Source organism: Piliocolobus tephrosceles, chromosome 1, assembly GCF_002776525.5.
Source record: "Piliocolobus tephrosceles isolate RC106 chromosome 1, ASM277652v3, whole genome shotgun sequence".
Classification (NCBI taxonomy): Eukaryota; Metazoa; Chordata; class Mammalia; order Primates; family Cercopithecidae; genus Piliocolobus; species Piliocolobus tephrosceles.
The window spans coordinates 160,192,433-160,208,825 of record NC_045434.1 but is presented as its reverse complement, the minus strand read 5'-3'; the positions used below and the strand labels follow the sequence as shown (position 1 = coordinate 160,208,825).

The following is a 16,393-nucleotide window of genomic DNA, read 5'->3' as shown; positions in this document are numbered from 1 at the left end:
AGACCCTGAGGTGAGTAGATCTTGGCTCAGCTAAGAAGTGGAAAGAAAGTCTGTGCAGCTGGACTGGGGCATAAGTGAGCAAGGGGAAGAAGCACTAGAGGGGACCAGAGATGGGGGCTGGGACCTCTGAGCTTCCTGATCGACTTTGAGCTTGATCCTAAGTGCATTAAGAAGCCATAAGAAGGGGTTAGAAATATGATCAGTTTTATGTGTTAGAATCATAATAACTTTGCTGAGTGGAGAATGGGTTGGAGAGAGGATGTAACTGAGTTGCTCTTACATGCAGGTGAGAAATGATGATGGCTTATAGATAGGATAGGATGGAAAGAAGTGAAAGATTCAAGATATGTGTTGAAGGTAAAATCCATGAGACTTGCTGGTTGGAAGTACAGTTGAGGGAAGAGAATTTTCAAGAATGACCCCGGTTCCTGGTTGAACAACTGGACAGATGTTGTTGACATTTACTCTGGTGAAGAGAATTGGCTGTGGAACCATATGGTGACTAAGTGAGATAAAAAAGCTCTATTTTATTTGAGATGCTTGTAAGACATCTAGTGGAGATATAAAGTAAGAGTTGGGTACACAGGTCCTAGTCCTAAGCTCAAAAGATTTGGGCTAAATATGTGAATTTGGAAGACAACGATATATAGAATAGTCTTTGAATTTAAGGGAAGGGAATAATTCACCTAGTTAGAGGTCATTGAACTCACATTGGAGGGGAAGGATGGGTGGGGTATAAATTAAATAAAGAATGCAAAAATTAGCCGGGTGTGGTGGTGCATGCCTGTAATCCCAGCTACTCCAGAGGCTGAGGCAGGAGAATCGACTGAACCCAGGAGGTGGAGGCTGCAGTGAGCCAAGATTGTGCCGTTGCACTCCAGCCTAGGTGACAGAGTAAGACTCCATCTCAAAAAAAAAAAAAAAAAGAAGAAGAAAGGAAGGAAGGGAGGGAGGGAGGAAAGGGAAGAAAAAAGAGAAAGAAAGGCATTTCAAGAAAAGGCAGTGACATAATTAAATCACCAAGGGAAGAATGGTCTCATAATCCAATTGGTGAAAACTAAAGCATACAGTGGGGATTGGATTTTGAATGCCCTCCCAAGTCAGGCAGTAGCTGTTCTATATACATGGGTCATATGGAGAGAAATCTGTGAACAGTCTAAGAACTTTACATATCAGCAGGAAGTGTTTTTTGTGAGCTTCCTTGGTTTATATTGTGAAACATAAAAGCAAACTTCACATAAATCTTGAGATAATTATGTTGGTTGTGCATCATAATGGGTATAATGACTATAAAGGATAGTCATTATCTCCCACAGACCACTGCCAACCATTTGCTAGTAATGTGGTGGAAATAGGTCCAAATAATCAGAACCAGTATTGTAGGAGTTGTATGCCTGTCACCCTGGTGATGAGGTTTCAGCTGCCATCTACTCTACTCCATTGGGATGAGGAGGAGGAGAATTCACCTAACCACAAAGCATTTTCTGTCTGGAGCTCTGCCCTCCCCATCAATCACTCCTCCTCATACTCCACCTTGCAGGCCTATTGTAGACACCCCATCATCCTTCATTTGCAAAACAAAGTTAGAAGCCAAGTGAGGAGGCTGGGATCCTTTCCAGTTCAAAGAACAAAACGCTGCAGACATTAATGGGGCCTAAAGGTTGCACATGGCCATTTGAAAAATTTATACTCCACAGTGCTGAAAGAGCCAAAGCCTTTCCAAACTTATCCTCTGCAGCACCTGACTTACTAAATGGGATTTGAGTAACTCCTAGCATCATCACTCTTTGTCACTAATAATTGCATCTTAGTATCCCTTGAGCAGTACATCTTTTTTTGTGCATAGTAACTTTGCATGGTTGGAAGCTATATATATGGAAGCTATATATATTTATATATATATTTATTTAATTCTATGATGCTGTGTGTGCATTTTCAACTGAGAACTTAGGAAGTATTTATAATTTGAGCCAGGAACTTAGCATTTACTGTGTACTGATTCTGCCTATTTTAACATTTCACAGAAACGAGGATGCAGTCAATCAGATGGCCGTTACTCCCTTTCCAGTGCCATCAAGTTCTCCATCTTCTATTGAGGTAAGGTTGTTTCTAAGTAGCTCTTAGTATATTAGATGGGTTTGTCATTAGCATTTTCCCCAAATCTGACATTTTTGATATTCATTATTTGATATTCCAAACTCATGGAAAATTTCCCTGACCAAAGTAGAAAGTATTGAGGTATTGATTATAAAGTAATTTTTTAGTAAATATATTAGAACCTAACCATATAAGTATTACCTTCCTCAGAGTTGCTCAAGGTCTCCTCTAAATATATAATTTTGTTCTAATTGGGCATTTCAGAATTTACAAGAAAATTCTCTTTGTTTATGACTGAATTGTACCCCTTTCTTTATGGTTTTGAAATACTTTAATACCTGTGATCAAGGTGCCTTTAAATAATTACTTTCATCTGTGAATGGAGAAATTACTAGTATAACAAGATTGCTGTAATATTGGTCAGCTTCTGGAGTAGATAGAACTGTGTAATCAGTTTGTCTCCCCAGTTGAGGGAATATTCCTTCTCTTCTCATTTTATATTTATTGAATTATTTTTTAACTCCAAGAAGAAATACATACTTATTGTTACTAATTAAATAGTGCAGGGTTATTCAAAGAAATCTTAATTTTTCTTTCACTACCTCCCTAAGGAAGTTAACGTTCACTATTCAGTATCTTTTCATACTTTTTCCTTTGTTTCTACAGTAACCATAAATAGCTATATATAGTGTCCCTTTTAATAAAAATGTGATTGTGCAATACACATTATTTTTATTCTTTCAACAAGTGTTCAGGGTTCTGGGCTGGGGTGGACCGTGGGTGGGATGGAGGCGACCTTGGAGCAGTGCTTAGAAGATGCAATGAAGACTCCCTCCATTGTTGGATCCTGTGCCCAGATTCACAAGGACTTAATCTGGGTTGCCATGGGACCCTGTCCGATGAGCATGCTGGAGTGGTATCTGTTCTAGCCCAGCAAGCAGCTAAGCTAACCTCTGACCCCACTGATGTTCCTTTGGTGTGTCCAGCATCAGATAATGGGAACATTATGATCCAGAAGCATGATGGCTTCACAGTGGCAGTACACAAAATGGCCTTTTGATGGCTCGTATCTGTTGTTCAGCAGCCTGTCATAGGAACTCCATCCTACCTATGTGAATTATCTTGTAGAACTACTAAAGGTCCAGTAGTTAGGCCATTCATTTAATGTGCCATGGGCACTTTTCTATTTACATAAGAGTAAATTGCTTTTTAACACTATGGACTGACCTATCAAGCTATTAGTAAGAAAGGATCGTGTTTTGAAGCAGCCGGCCCAGGTCACTTTGTATATAGAATTTTGCTGTATTCAATAAATCTATTTGGAGGGGAAAAAAAAACACACGAAAAACAAGTGTTCAATGAGTGCGTATTATTTGTTAAGCACTCTTTTGGGCATTAGAGGTCTAGGTGTGAATAAAACAGATGAGGCTTCCTACCAATTTGTTATCTTTCTTTCTTCATGATTGAAGACACAAAGATACAAATTAAGAAATAAATAAACCAAAAGAATTATCATATAGTAGTTAGTGCCTTGGAGAGAATTAAAGTGGGGAATGTGACCACTTTGCTGAGTTACAGAGAAGGCCACTTGTGTAGCCGAAACACAGGTTATCAAGAAGGGAGTCTGGTATAAGGAAGGTGATTTATTCCAAAGCTAGCTTTGGGGAAGGAGTACAGGCTTCCTGCTTTAAGGGTAACTGCTTCGCTTTTGGAGCAGAAAGCTGGCACTTTTAAAAGGCAGAGGAGGAAATGAGCAGGGGGAGGTCCATGTGCTAGCTCCAGTGTCTTATCTACAGGGCAGTCGAGCTGGTGACTGCTGGTGCCTTCTTGTGCAGGACTAGGCCAAAAACTCCCCAGATGGGAGAGAGTTTCATATCTCTCGAGGTAGTCTCCTGGTCGGGGGGTGGGGGCCCATAGAAATCCGCTGTTATTGATCCAGGCAACCTCCTGGTGAGTGAGGGTTCCTTTCTGGATCTCTCCCAAGCACATAGTTAGATGAACTTGCTCTCTAGGGAGCATCTGGTAAAGGGGAGGTAAAAGGCTATATTTGCATTTCTTTTTTTTTTTTTTTTTTTTTTTTTTTTTTTTTGTTGGTGTCTCCCCCTGTCCCCCAGGCGGAGTGCAGTGACGTGATCTCAGCTCATTGCAACCTCTGCCTCTCAGGTTCAAGTGATTCTCCTGCCTCAGCCTCCCGAGTAGCTGGGATTACAGGCGCATACTTCCACACCCGGCTAATTTTTGTGTTTTTAGTAGAGACAGGGTTTCACCATGTTGGCCAGGCTGGTCTCGAACTCCTGACCTCAGATGATCCCCCTGCCTGGGCCTCCCAAAAGTGCTGGGATTACAGGCATGACCCTATGTTTGCATTTCTAAAGGGCTAAGTAGGAAATGGGAAACTGGGGGAATGAGGAAAAAAGAGAGAGAAAAAAAGAATTATCTCTTAGAAAAATGGGAGTACTTAGTTACACTTGGGCAAGGTAAAATTTAAATAAGATAAAAATTAAAAGTAAAAGCCAGACATTCAAAAATAAGAGGGAGGAGCCTTCCCTGCTGAGTGGACAGAAATAGCTCTCAGGTGAGAATGAGCTGGGGCATGTTTGAGGAATATGGCTGGAAGCATATTAGGAGCTGGGAGAGCAGTGGAATATGAGACAAGAGGGAGAGAAAGGCTGTGTAAGTCAGAGTTAGAAGTTTGGGTTTTATTCTATATGCAGAAGAAGGCACTGGAAGGATTTAAACAGGGGAGTGATGTGACCTGATACGTAGTTTTAAAGGAACCACTTGGCTATTTAGGGGAAGAAAAATAACTTTTTTCTTCAACCCTCATAGGTTCTCAGTTGGAATGGACCCTTGTAACAAAAGATAGATTAACAAGAGCAAAACAAACAGCAGTTTAATGACATATGTATTTCTTATTTCTTATATACATGGCAAACACCCAGGGAATGAGTAGTTCTCAATGAGATAGATTTAAATTCTAGCTTAAATAGCATCTTCAACAAAAATGGTAAATGTTTAGAGAAGTGACAAGACAAAGGAAGAGGACTTTGTCTCTAGGGGTGGCAACTTGAGGGAAGGCAAACAACTGGCAGATAAAGGCTAGTTGGTATAGCTTGTTTATGTAGATTCCCCTGGTGCCATCTCCGGGGAGAAGCATTCCGTTTGTCTTCAGGGTTTAACCTTTGTTCTCCCCGATTCAGAGGGAGGCAGATATCTTTTGTCTTTATATATCTATGTCCTGCTTTTAGACCAATAGAGGGAGAGCAGAAGGTTTTCCTGCATCTGCTTCTTCCTAATTGCCTCCAGCTCAACGATCCTTGCTTTTTAGACTGGCATATTCTCATCTCCCACAGCGGTTAGGTAGGGAATGGATTGGTAGGAAGGTAACAGTAATATGCTAAAAGGCAAAAGCCCCAGTGAGGCCCTAATGTGGCTTGGATGAAGTGTTGGTATTGGAAGCAATGAAAAGTGAGCACATTCTTGATGTTTTGGAGGTTGAGTCAAACTTGATTAATTAAACAAGGGAGCTGAGGGGAAGTAGAGAATCATGGATAAACCTAGGTTTTTGGCTTGAGCAACTGGATAGCTAGTGGTACTATTTACTAGAGTCTTTCAAAGAATAGCTGTTCTGAAAATTTAGAAGACTGATTTTATTTTTAAAACAAGCAGGCTAGTATGTAAAATAAAAAGTACAAGCTAGTATGTAAAATAAAGTAGGCTAGTATGTAAAAAATACTAAAGTATAAATGTAAAGTAAAAAAATGTAAAGTATAAATAATGCCAGCCTTAAGTTTCAAGAACATTATCACATATCTTAATCAAATTTGTGTGCCATTATTTGGATTTCATTTTCAAAAAAAATGAAATCACATTAGGCATTTAAATGTATAGATAAATAATAAATCCCTTTCTCTAACAGCATATGCTATGCAGGTTATGTTTCTATTGAACCATCACAGTTCGATTATATTCTGGAGAGGGCTTTTTAGTTCTGCTCTGGACTATTGGCTCTAGTAACTGCTAACAAATGATGAATGCCAACCCTCCTGTGGGTGGTGTGTGAAGAGTACACATATTCTTTGGTTTCCTGACCACTTGCTCTTTCTTTCCCGTTTGCCTATGTGGACCCTCTTAGTATATATCTTTTTCCCCCTTAGATGTTTCTCGTGAGTACTAAAGCATAACTCGTATCCAGCATATGGCTAAAAGAGACAGCCCATTTAAATCATAACCAGATAGATAAAATAGAGCCATATCGTTATGAAATTAGACCTGGTAATAATAATTCAGCATTATTAAGTAACAGTTTTATTATATGCTAATGGTATCTCACATGTATTTCTTTATTCAGCAAATGCTTATTGAGCTATTTTTTTAAAAAAAAGACAAGATCTTGTTCTGTAGCCCAGGCTAGAGTTCTGTGGTGCTATCATGGCTCACTGCAGCCTCAAACTTCTGAGCTCAAGCAATCCTCCTGCCTCAGCCTCCCAAGTAGCTGGGACTATAGGCACATACCATCATGCTTGGCTAATTTTTAAATTTTTTGTAGAGACAGGATCTCACCATGTTACCTAGGCTGATCTTGAACTCCTGACTTCAAGCAGTCCTCCCACCTCAGCCTCCCAAAGTGCTGGGATTACAGGTGTAAGCTACTGAGCCTGGGGTCATTGAGCTCTTACTATGTGTCAGTGCTTCAGACCTGAAGGGTATCGCAGAGAACAAAATTGTTTCATGCAGTTCTGCGCTAGTAGACTAAGCAAGAGTGCTAATAAAACATTGAGCAAGAAGTCTGACGATGTGGGTTTTGGTTTTGGCTCTACTAATTACCTGTGGGCATATAACCTTGGTAGAGGCGGTTAACCTCCCAGTCTGTCTTTTTCTGTAAAGCCAGGTTAATAGCCTCCCCTGCCTATGTCAAACGGTAGTTATGAGGGCCAGGTGTAAAAATATTTTATCCCTACAGCTATATATATTTATAAGGGATTATGATGCAGTACTTGTGGTAATTATAATACCATTGGTGCAATTCTACAGCATAGCGATGTGAACATAAGCTTGGACGTCAGACAGAGCCAAGTCTTAATCAGTATTCTACCATTTACTAGCAGAGTGAACTTGAGCCAGTTACGCTTTATAAACTTCAATTCCTCACGTTTAAAATGGGTTTGATAATAATAATTAATTCTATGCACTTGTTAGAAGTATTAAGTAATGTTTTTAAAAGGCTTAGCACTATTCCTGGCACATGGTAAGACCTCATTTTTGTTGTGATTGCACTTATAGTATCACAGCCCTCTAGTTGAACTCCCAGGCTCCAGCATCTTCCATTTTTAATAGTTACATACAAAACAGGATTTTTTTCCTTTTAAAAACTAAATGGATACATAAAAATTGTATATATCATATACAACGTGATGGCTTTTTTTGTTTGGTTTTGGTTTGTGGGGGGTTAATTTTTGAGACAGGATCTGGCTCTGTTGCCAAGCTGGAGTGCAGTGGCATGATCTCAGCTCACTGCATCCTCGGCCCCCAGGCTCAAACAATCTTCCTGCCTCAGCCTCCTGAACAGCTAGGATTATAGGCACGCACCACCGTGCCTGGCTATTATAAAATTTTTTGCAGAGACAGAATCTCACTATGTTGCCTATGCCCCATCTGCTGGGCTCGAGAGATCCTTCCACCTCAGCCCCTCAAAAGTGCTGGAATTATAGGATTGAGCCACTGCACCTGGCCAACATGATGTTTTGAAATATGTATATGTTGTACAATGGCTAAATCGAGATAATTAACATATGTATTTCCTCACATACTTATTTTTGTGGTGAGAACAGTTGAAATCTACTTTCTTAGAGATTTTCAAGAATACAATACATTGTTATACATTGTTATTAACTCTGGTCACCCTGTTGTACACTAGATGTCTAGAACTTATTACTCTAACTGAAATTTTGCATCCTCTGACCAACATCTCTTCCACCTCCACCCCTTCCACCAGCCCCTGGTCACCACCACTACTCTCTGTTTCTATGAGTTCAACTTTTTTTTTTCTTTTTTTTTGAGACGGAGTCTCGCTCTGTCGCCCAGGCTGGAGTGCAGTGGCCAGATCTCAGCTCACTGCAAGCTCCGCCTCCCGGGTTCACGCCATTCTCCTGCCTCAGCCTCCGGAGTGGCTGGGACTACAGGCGCCCGCCACCTTGCCCGGCTAGTTTTTTGTATTTTTTTTTTTTAGTAGAGACGGGGTTTCACCGTGTTAGCCAGGATGGACTCGATCTCCTGACCTCGTGATCCACACGTCTCGGCCTCCCAAAGTGCTGGGATTACAGGCTTGAGCCACCGCGCCCGGCCTGAGTTCAACTTTTTAGATTCCACATTTAAATCCCAGAGGGTCTGAATTTCATTCTTTGGTTTTGGAACCGTTGAAGGCGTTTTGAACAATGAAACAGTTTGATCAAGGCTGTACTCCAGGAAGATTAGTCTAATAGCAATGTTAAAGACGTCTTGAAGAGGGAAACCCAATTAAGAAGCCATTGCTGTCGTCTAGTAAGAGGTACTGAGGGCTCAAATAACTTGTGTTCTGACATATTTATTCCATTTATTGACAGGACAGCCTAAATCTTTTAGAATATCTTCATACAAACAAGGACCTCCTTTTTGCTTTCTTAGAAGTTGTGCTTTTTTAAGTACTAACTGAGATGCAACAGGCCTCATAAAGATCATGGAGGTTGATCACATAGGGAGTTCCATTAGCATAATTTCCATTTTATTTTAATTTTGCCCTGCTTTTCTAGAATTCTGAGCAGCCTAGTAAATAAGCTCATGTTTGGGGTTAGAAGAAAGAAATTCAGTTTGTCCCATCTGGTAAACAAGGCTTTGCAGAAAGAAATATTTGTGAATTTAGGTTGGCAATGAGACTGAAATTATTTTGTGTGTTTTCTAAAAGAACATTGGATTTAGAAATTATGGGAATGGGCCAGGCATGGTGGCTCACGCCTGTAATCTCAACACTCTGGGAGGCCAAGGCGGGCGGATCATCTGAGGTCAGGAGTTCAAGACCAGTCTGGCCAACATGGCAAAACCTCATCTCTACTAAAAAAATATAAAAATTAGCTGGGTGTGGTGGCACGCACCTGTAATCTCAGCTACTCGGGAGGCTGAGGCTAGAGAATCGCTTGAACCCAGGAGGCGGAGGTTGCAATGAGCCGAGATCATACCACTGTACAGCAGCCTGGGCGACAGAGTGAGACTCAGTCTCAAAAACAAAAAAGGAAGAAAATATGAGAATGACAAAATTTGCACTAAACATAAGTTTTATTTTTAAAAAACTTGCAATCCTATTAGGGAGTTATAATTGCTATTTTTTTAAATTTACTTTGCTCAGTTGTATATACTAGTATACTCTTGTTATGTTAAATGAGAAAACAGGGTAGGGAGCAAGACTACTGAACATTTATCTAATTAGAAATTTTTTTTGGCCGGGTGTGGTGGCTCGTGCCTGTAATCTCAGCACTTTCGGAGGCCAAGGCAGGCAGATCACCTGAGGTCGGGAGTTTGAGACCAGCCTGACCACCATGGAGAAACCCCGTCTCTCCTAAAAATACAAAATTAGCCAGGTGTGGTGACGCATGCCTGTCATCCCGGCTATTCAGGAGGCTGAGGCAGGAGAATCACTTGAACCTGGGAGGCAGAGGTTGCAGTGAGCTGAGATGGTGCCACTGTACTCCAGCCTGGGCAACAAGAGTGAAACTCCATCTCAAAAAAAAAAAAAAAAGGGAAATGGTTTTTCAATCCACAATAACATCCTTAATGAATTTAACTTTTATTGAAAGTCTACTCTCAAATAAAATAGCATTCTTGCTATCAAGATTTCACTGTTCAGTTTGAAGAAAACTATAGACAAATGGTGAGTATTAAAAAAAAAAAAAAAAACCAGAGAGTTTAAAATAATAAGGGTTACCACTTCTGCAATCACTTATGTGGAAGATTTTGGGAGAGCCCAGGGGAGGGAATTTGGAACTTCCCGAAGGTCTAAAAAAGACTAACCTCGGTGGGGGTCGATCCACAGACCTTACAAGTCTTGCCTTTTCTGTTTGTTCATCTACAAAACATAATTCACTGTGGAATCCACTGACTGTGGTCTCATGGGGAGAGGTTGTTCTCCTTAAGTCGCTTGACTGAGCAGACAGCTTTGGACAGGTGGTTTGAAGATCAGCAAGAGATGACAGGAACACCCAGCCATCCGGATTAGCTGAGTCATCTTGGGTGTCAGCTGGCCCCCATCCGTCAGCCAGATGGTCCTCAAACCACTCTAATTCACTTGTGCCTTAGAAATCATGCTGCTGACCTGTTTTCCCTTTCCCATCTCAGACTGTTTGCTATTTTCTAAGCTCCTGGTGAGTTCGGTATTTTGAAGACTCCTTACCTCATGAGCCATTCTGTTCTCAGAGCAGAATCCACATTGTTATGGCCAGGCACGGGGGCTCACGCCTATAATCCTAGCACTTTGGGAGGCTACAGCGGGAGGAGTGCTTGAGCTCAGGAATTCAAGACCAGCCAAGGCAACATGGTGAAACCCCGTCTCTACAAAAAATGCAAAAAATTACCCAGGCGTGGTGGTGTACACATGTAGTCCCAGCTACTTGGGAGGCTGAGGTGGGAGGATCACCTGGGCCCAAGAGGTTGAGGCTGCAGTGAGCTGTGATCATGCCACTGCACTCCAGCCTGGGTGACAGAGTGAGATGGTGAAGAAAAAGGGAGGGAGGGAGGGAGGGGAAGGAAGGAGGAAAAGGAAAAGAGAAGAGAGGAAGGAAGGAAGGAGAGAGAAGAGAAAGAAAAGAAAAAAGAGAAAAGAAAAAAGAGGGAGGGAGGAAGGAAGGGATCCACATTGTTGTGTTCTGTACCTCATTTTAGCATAAACATTACAACTTTAGCTCTCCTTGTGATGTAACATTAATGTAAACATTAAACTGTTACAAACTTTAGCTCTCCTAGAAAGTAAATGCTTTATTGCTATCCTCCCTCAGTTCCAACTTCCTTTTTGCCTGACTCCCAACTCCATCTAGATTTGGACTTCAAACCCTCCTCTATGGAGTCATCTTAGACTAAGAAGAAAAGAGGGGAGGTGTAGTACCGTTAAAAGGAGTATGGAATTTGAAGTAAAACAGACCTATAGTGAAAAATGAATCAGGCAATGGGAATGAATGAGGCCCAGATGCTCAATTCAAGAACCTTTCAGTCCCATCAGGGAGATCAGTTCTGCACATACATAATTAGGATACGAAAGAGATGAATGTTAAGTGACAGAGGAGGTTCAAGTAGAATGTTAGAATTTAGAGGAAGGAGACATGTCCCCCAGCTAAGAAGGAAAAGATACAATGGAACAAGTGGCATTTGAGACCTGGCTTTGAATGATAAATTCTGCTTCATTTGATCCTCTAGTTTCTAAGTGTGGGATGTGGTGTAAACATAGAGGACATTTTTTTGTTTCTATTCACATCTTAAAGGATGCATAGACTATTTGGAACCTAGACTGCTTTGCTCATGTTTTCTTAAATTTTACAAGTTGACGCATCCCTTAAACAGCTGTTTTCTCCTCTACTTTAGTATTCATTTTATAAAGACCAAGAATATCTCATCTTCAATATGCATATTGCTGATAAATATAAAAGTAAAGATTCCTCTAATTAATTTAAGGAACACTTTCCTTTCCCTAAGGAGACATGTGCATAATTAGATAAATGGTTTCAGCTGACCCCTCTTCATGTGAGAATCTCTGTCATCTGAGACCAGAGGTGCTGGCCATTTGCAGGGTTACTAACGGAACCTGCGGGCTTGTTCTACAGTCTAATGTGCTGCAGTTACAAACATTGGCTATTTTTTTTTTTTTTTTTTTTTTTTTTGAGACAAAGTCTCTCTCTGTCGCCCAGGCTGGAATGCAGTGGCATGATATCAGCTCACTGCAACCTCCGCCTCCCAGGTGCAAGGGATTCTCCTGCCTCAGCCTCCTGAGTAACTGGGGTTACAGGCACCCACCACCTCGCCTGCTAATTTTTTTGTATTTTTAGTAGAGACAGGGTTTCACCATCTTGGTCACTTGAACTCCTGACTTCGTGATCCACCTGCCTCAGCCTCCCAAAGTGCTGGGATTATAGGCATGAGCCACCACACCTAGCCCAATGTTGACTATTTCAAAGCTCCACTTGGCCACCATAACCTCGCCAGGCCTTCTTCAGAGGCTCCCACAGCTTGCAGAACTAGACATACTAAGGAATTTGGACATTACAAGTTTTCCATAAATACTGATTTTTAAAGAGTAATTCATTTGTTCAGAATTTCTGTTTCTAAAACTTACATTACCACTGTCAAAAATGCTGAAAATCTGTATGTTTTCAAGATGTATTAACTTGAGTATGTTTATTTTACATGGTAACTCCTTGATTATCCAAAATTCACTGAGAAGAGGATGTTCTATCTAATGCAATTTTCTGATAAAAAAAAATGCTAAGACATGTTTTAAAAAATCCATGGTCTATTAACAATAATTTTTTGAAAGATTGTGAGTCTTATCTTCTGTAAGATCAGTTGTCAACACTCAATACTGAAAAGGAAGAATGAGAGGGAAATGAGAGCGTCATTTATTGAGGGCCTAGCATGACCCTTTCCCAGCTTTGACTCTTGGATCTACCTTTTGCTACCTGGAGTTGTTTAGCAAGTTATTTAAAATGTGTCATTATCCTCATTTATGAATTGGGATCATGGTGGTACATACCCATAGCAGGTTATTAGGAAGACTATATGAGATAGTGCAAGAATAAAGAGTCTGCTTCAACAAAAAGCTAGAAACAGTTCTGTCAAATTCACACGGAAACAGAGAAAGAAAGAAAAGGCCAGGCATGATGGCTCACGCCTATAATCCCAGCACTCTGGGAGGCTGAGGTGGGTGAATCACTTGAGGTCAGGAGTTTGAGCCCAGCCTGGCCAACATGGCAAAACCCTGTCTCTACTAAAAATACAAAAATTAGCTGGGTGTGGTGGTGGGCACCTGTAATCCCAGCTACTCAGAAGGCTAAGGCAGGAGACTCGCTTGAACCCAGGAGACAGAAGTTGCAGTGAGCCGAGATCATGCCACTGCACTCTAGCCTGGGTGACAGAGCGAGATTCCATCTCAAAAGAAAAAAAAGAAAGAAAGAAAAGAAAATAGTAAATTATATTTAAAAGCTAGAAACAAAAGTTAACTGTACCTGGTGTTATGCAAATAGATATTTTACATATTAACTCATTAATCTTTTAAAGCAACCTTATAGGGTAGTATTTTTAATCTGGTATTTTATCTGCACTTTAAAAACAAGTTAAGTTACAGGTGGAGCATCCCAAATTTGAAGTTAGAAATGCTCCAAAATCTGAAACTTGTTGAGCACTGACATGATGCTCCAAAGAAATGCCCATTTCTGGATTTCAGATTTTTCATTTTGGTTTTGGGATGCTCAGCTGGTAAGTATAATTCAAACATTCCAAAATCTGAAAAAATTTGAAGTCCAAAACATTTCCAAGTGTTTCGGACAAGGGATACTTAACCTGTACTCAGGTTTGAAAGCAACTTGCCCCAAGTCATATAATTCTAAGTGGCAAAGTTGAGATTTGAACCCAAATCTGCGCAATTCTAAAGTCCATGCTGCTTGTTTTCTTTAATTCTTTTTTCTTCTTTTAAGAAAAATTCTTTTTTCTTCTTCTAATTAAGAATTAGAATTCTTAATTCTTCTTTCTTCTTTTCTTCTTTTTCTCATAGTCTCCCCTTACTTTATGTTTAAATATGCAATTGTATGTGATAATTCTCCTCTAATGAAACAGTATAGAAATAATTAATGCAAAATCACTCATTCCCCAATTCCATTCCCCAGAAGTAAGCAATCACACACACACACACACACACACAGAGTATGTTTTTTTTTCTGAAAAGATTATCTTAATTTACATTCACTCAGTGATGTATAAAAATTCCTCTCTCCCTGACATTACCAAGATTGAATGTTCTTTTCCTATTTTGTTGTCCATTTGATAGTTGAAAGATTGCTCTCTTTGCTTTAATTGCATCAAATTATGAGTGAGATTAAATGTCTCAAAATCAAAACTATTTTCCCTATAAACTATTTCAGCCAAATTTGTAGTAATCCCAGGATGGTGGTGATTAAAAATAAAAGTCCAGGTAAGTACAATGTGGATATTCCATTTATCATTCTTATCCTTCCTTATATACCCCCAGAAAGTAAAGTAACTTCTAGTTAGTTAACAGGTAAGTACAATGTGGGTATTCCATTTCTCATCCTTATCCTTCCTTATATACCGCCAGAAAGTAAAGTAACTTCTAGTTAGTTAACTATAACATTTAATATGTCATAATTCAATTGAGGAGATACCTAATATGTTTTAGATTTTTAGTGGTATGTATTATTGCCAGGTGTCTCATTTATGTAAATACATACTTTCAGGATTCTGCAGGAAAAAGTCACGAAAGAAAACAAGTACTCAGTGCATTCATCAGTTCCATCAGTGTTAGGTGGTTTCCACGTGCCAGGCATGGCGATGGGACTTGATTTCAGAAATCAACAAGACACACTTTGAGAGGCTGAGGCTGGCAGATCACTTGAGGTCAGGAGTTTGAGACCAGCCTGGCCAACATAGCAAAACCCCATCTACTAAAAATACAAAAATTAGCTGGTGTAGTGGCATGCACCTGTAGTCCCAGCTACTGAGGAGGCTGAGGCACAAGAATCACTTGAAACTGGAAGGCAAAGGTTGCAGTGAGCGGAGGTCATGCCACTGCACTTCAGCCTGGGTGATAGAGCAAGACTGTCTTCCCCAACAACAATAACAAAATATTGTTTATTAAATTTTAAAGAAACATTATTTTTTATTAATTAAAAAAAAATCAATGAGATAAACCCAGTCTCTTATCTCAAGCAGTTTAGTCATATACAAAATACAGTCAACTGACTCAGTGAGAAAGCTTGGGCTGGAGGTAACAGAATGGCTAACTCAAACTGGCTGAAGCAATAAGAAATGTATTAGCTCTCACCGACAGTGGTCAAGGATAACGCTGGGCTCCAAGTTTGCTCAGTCCAGTGATCTAGTTTTGCCATCAGAGAACCAGTTCTTTCTATCTCTACCTTTGCTTTGTAACCCACAGGGTCAGCCTTATCCTAAGGCTGGTTCCCTCGTCATCATGGCACAGCTGTCCATGGAAACTTGGGCTCATGCTCGCTTGTTAATTTAGGAGGTATAAGGACTTTTGGCGGCTCTCTTAAGATTAAGGAAGAACTTTTCCACACATCTCCAGCAAACCTCTCCTTATATTTCACTGGCCAGAACTGACAAAATCTATTCCTGATCTGCCCATTCCTGACAAAATCATTGGGAAAAGAATAAGACTATCCTAGGCAATCAGGCCTACACCTGAAACAGAGGGTAGGGACCGGCTTTCCCTAAGGTCTGTGTGTGAGCAGCAGAGATAGATACCTGAAACAACAACAGCAAAACAGTCTTCTGCTAGAGAGAGAGAACACAGAAAAGGCTTCCTCAGAGGAAACAATGTCCACCACAACCATACAATGAGCAAATGACAGTGAGTATGTGTACAGTTCGAGGGAGTGTGAGTGAAGAATGACATCTTTGCCATTTTCTTTTTAACGTTCCATAGGATCAGAGCGGCACTGAACCTGTTAGTAGTGAGGAAGATGGGAGCCTCGAAGTTGGTGTTAAACAATTGCCTGAAAGTGAAAGCTTCAAACTGGTGAGAATCTTGAGTATTTTTCATCCTGTGTTCTGTTTAGGAATGTATCACTTATATTTTGTACCACCTTGGAAAGAACCACCTATCATGTTTGCTTCTCCTGGGAATCTTCGTCTCTGAGACGAGAAGCTATTTTATGTAGTGAGTGACCCATTGACTCTGAAAAAGAGCATCTTCTCTTACCTTGTTGACACCTGAATTGTGCTGTCTGAGATTAAGGAAGGAAGCTCTCCCTTTTTTTTTTTTTTTTTTTTTTTTTGAGCTGGAGCCTCACTCTGTCGCCCAGGCTGGAGCACAGTGGCTGGAGCACAGTGGTGTGATGATCTCGGCTCACTGCAACCTCTGCCTCCCAGGTTCAAGCGATTCTCTTGCCTCAGCCTCCTGAGTAGCTGGGACTACAGGTACACGCCACCATGCCCAGCTAATTTATATATTTTTAGCAGAGATGGGGTTTCGCCATGTTGGCCAGGCTGGTCTCGAACTCTTGACCTCAGATGATCCATGCGCCTCAGC

The 16,393-nt window shown here is 40.6% G+C and overlaps 1 protein-coding gene across 2 annotated transcripts in view; it reads left to right on the top strand.

Moving 5' to 3' along the window:
* Window positions 1–16,393, top strand: part of PATJ (PATJ crumbs cell polarity complex component) — a 422,851-nt gene that overhangs the window by 299,125 nt on the left and 107,333 nt on the right. For both annotated transcript variants that reach the window (XM_023187375.3, XM_023187368.3), the window contains exons 30-31: window positions 2,025–2,097; window positions 15,788–15,880. In XM_023187375.3, the coding sequence (XP_023043143.2) occupies window positions 2,025–2,097; window positions 15,788–15,880 (166 nt within the window). The remainder of the gene's footprint in view (window positions 1–2,024; window positions 2,098–15,787; window positions 15,881–16,393) is intronic.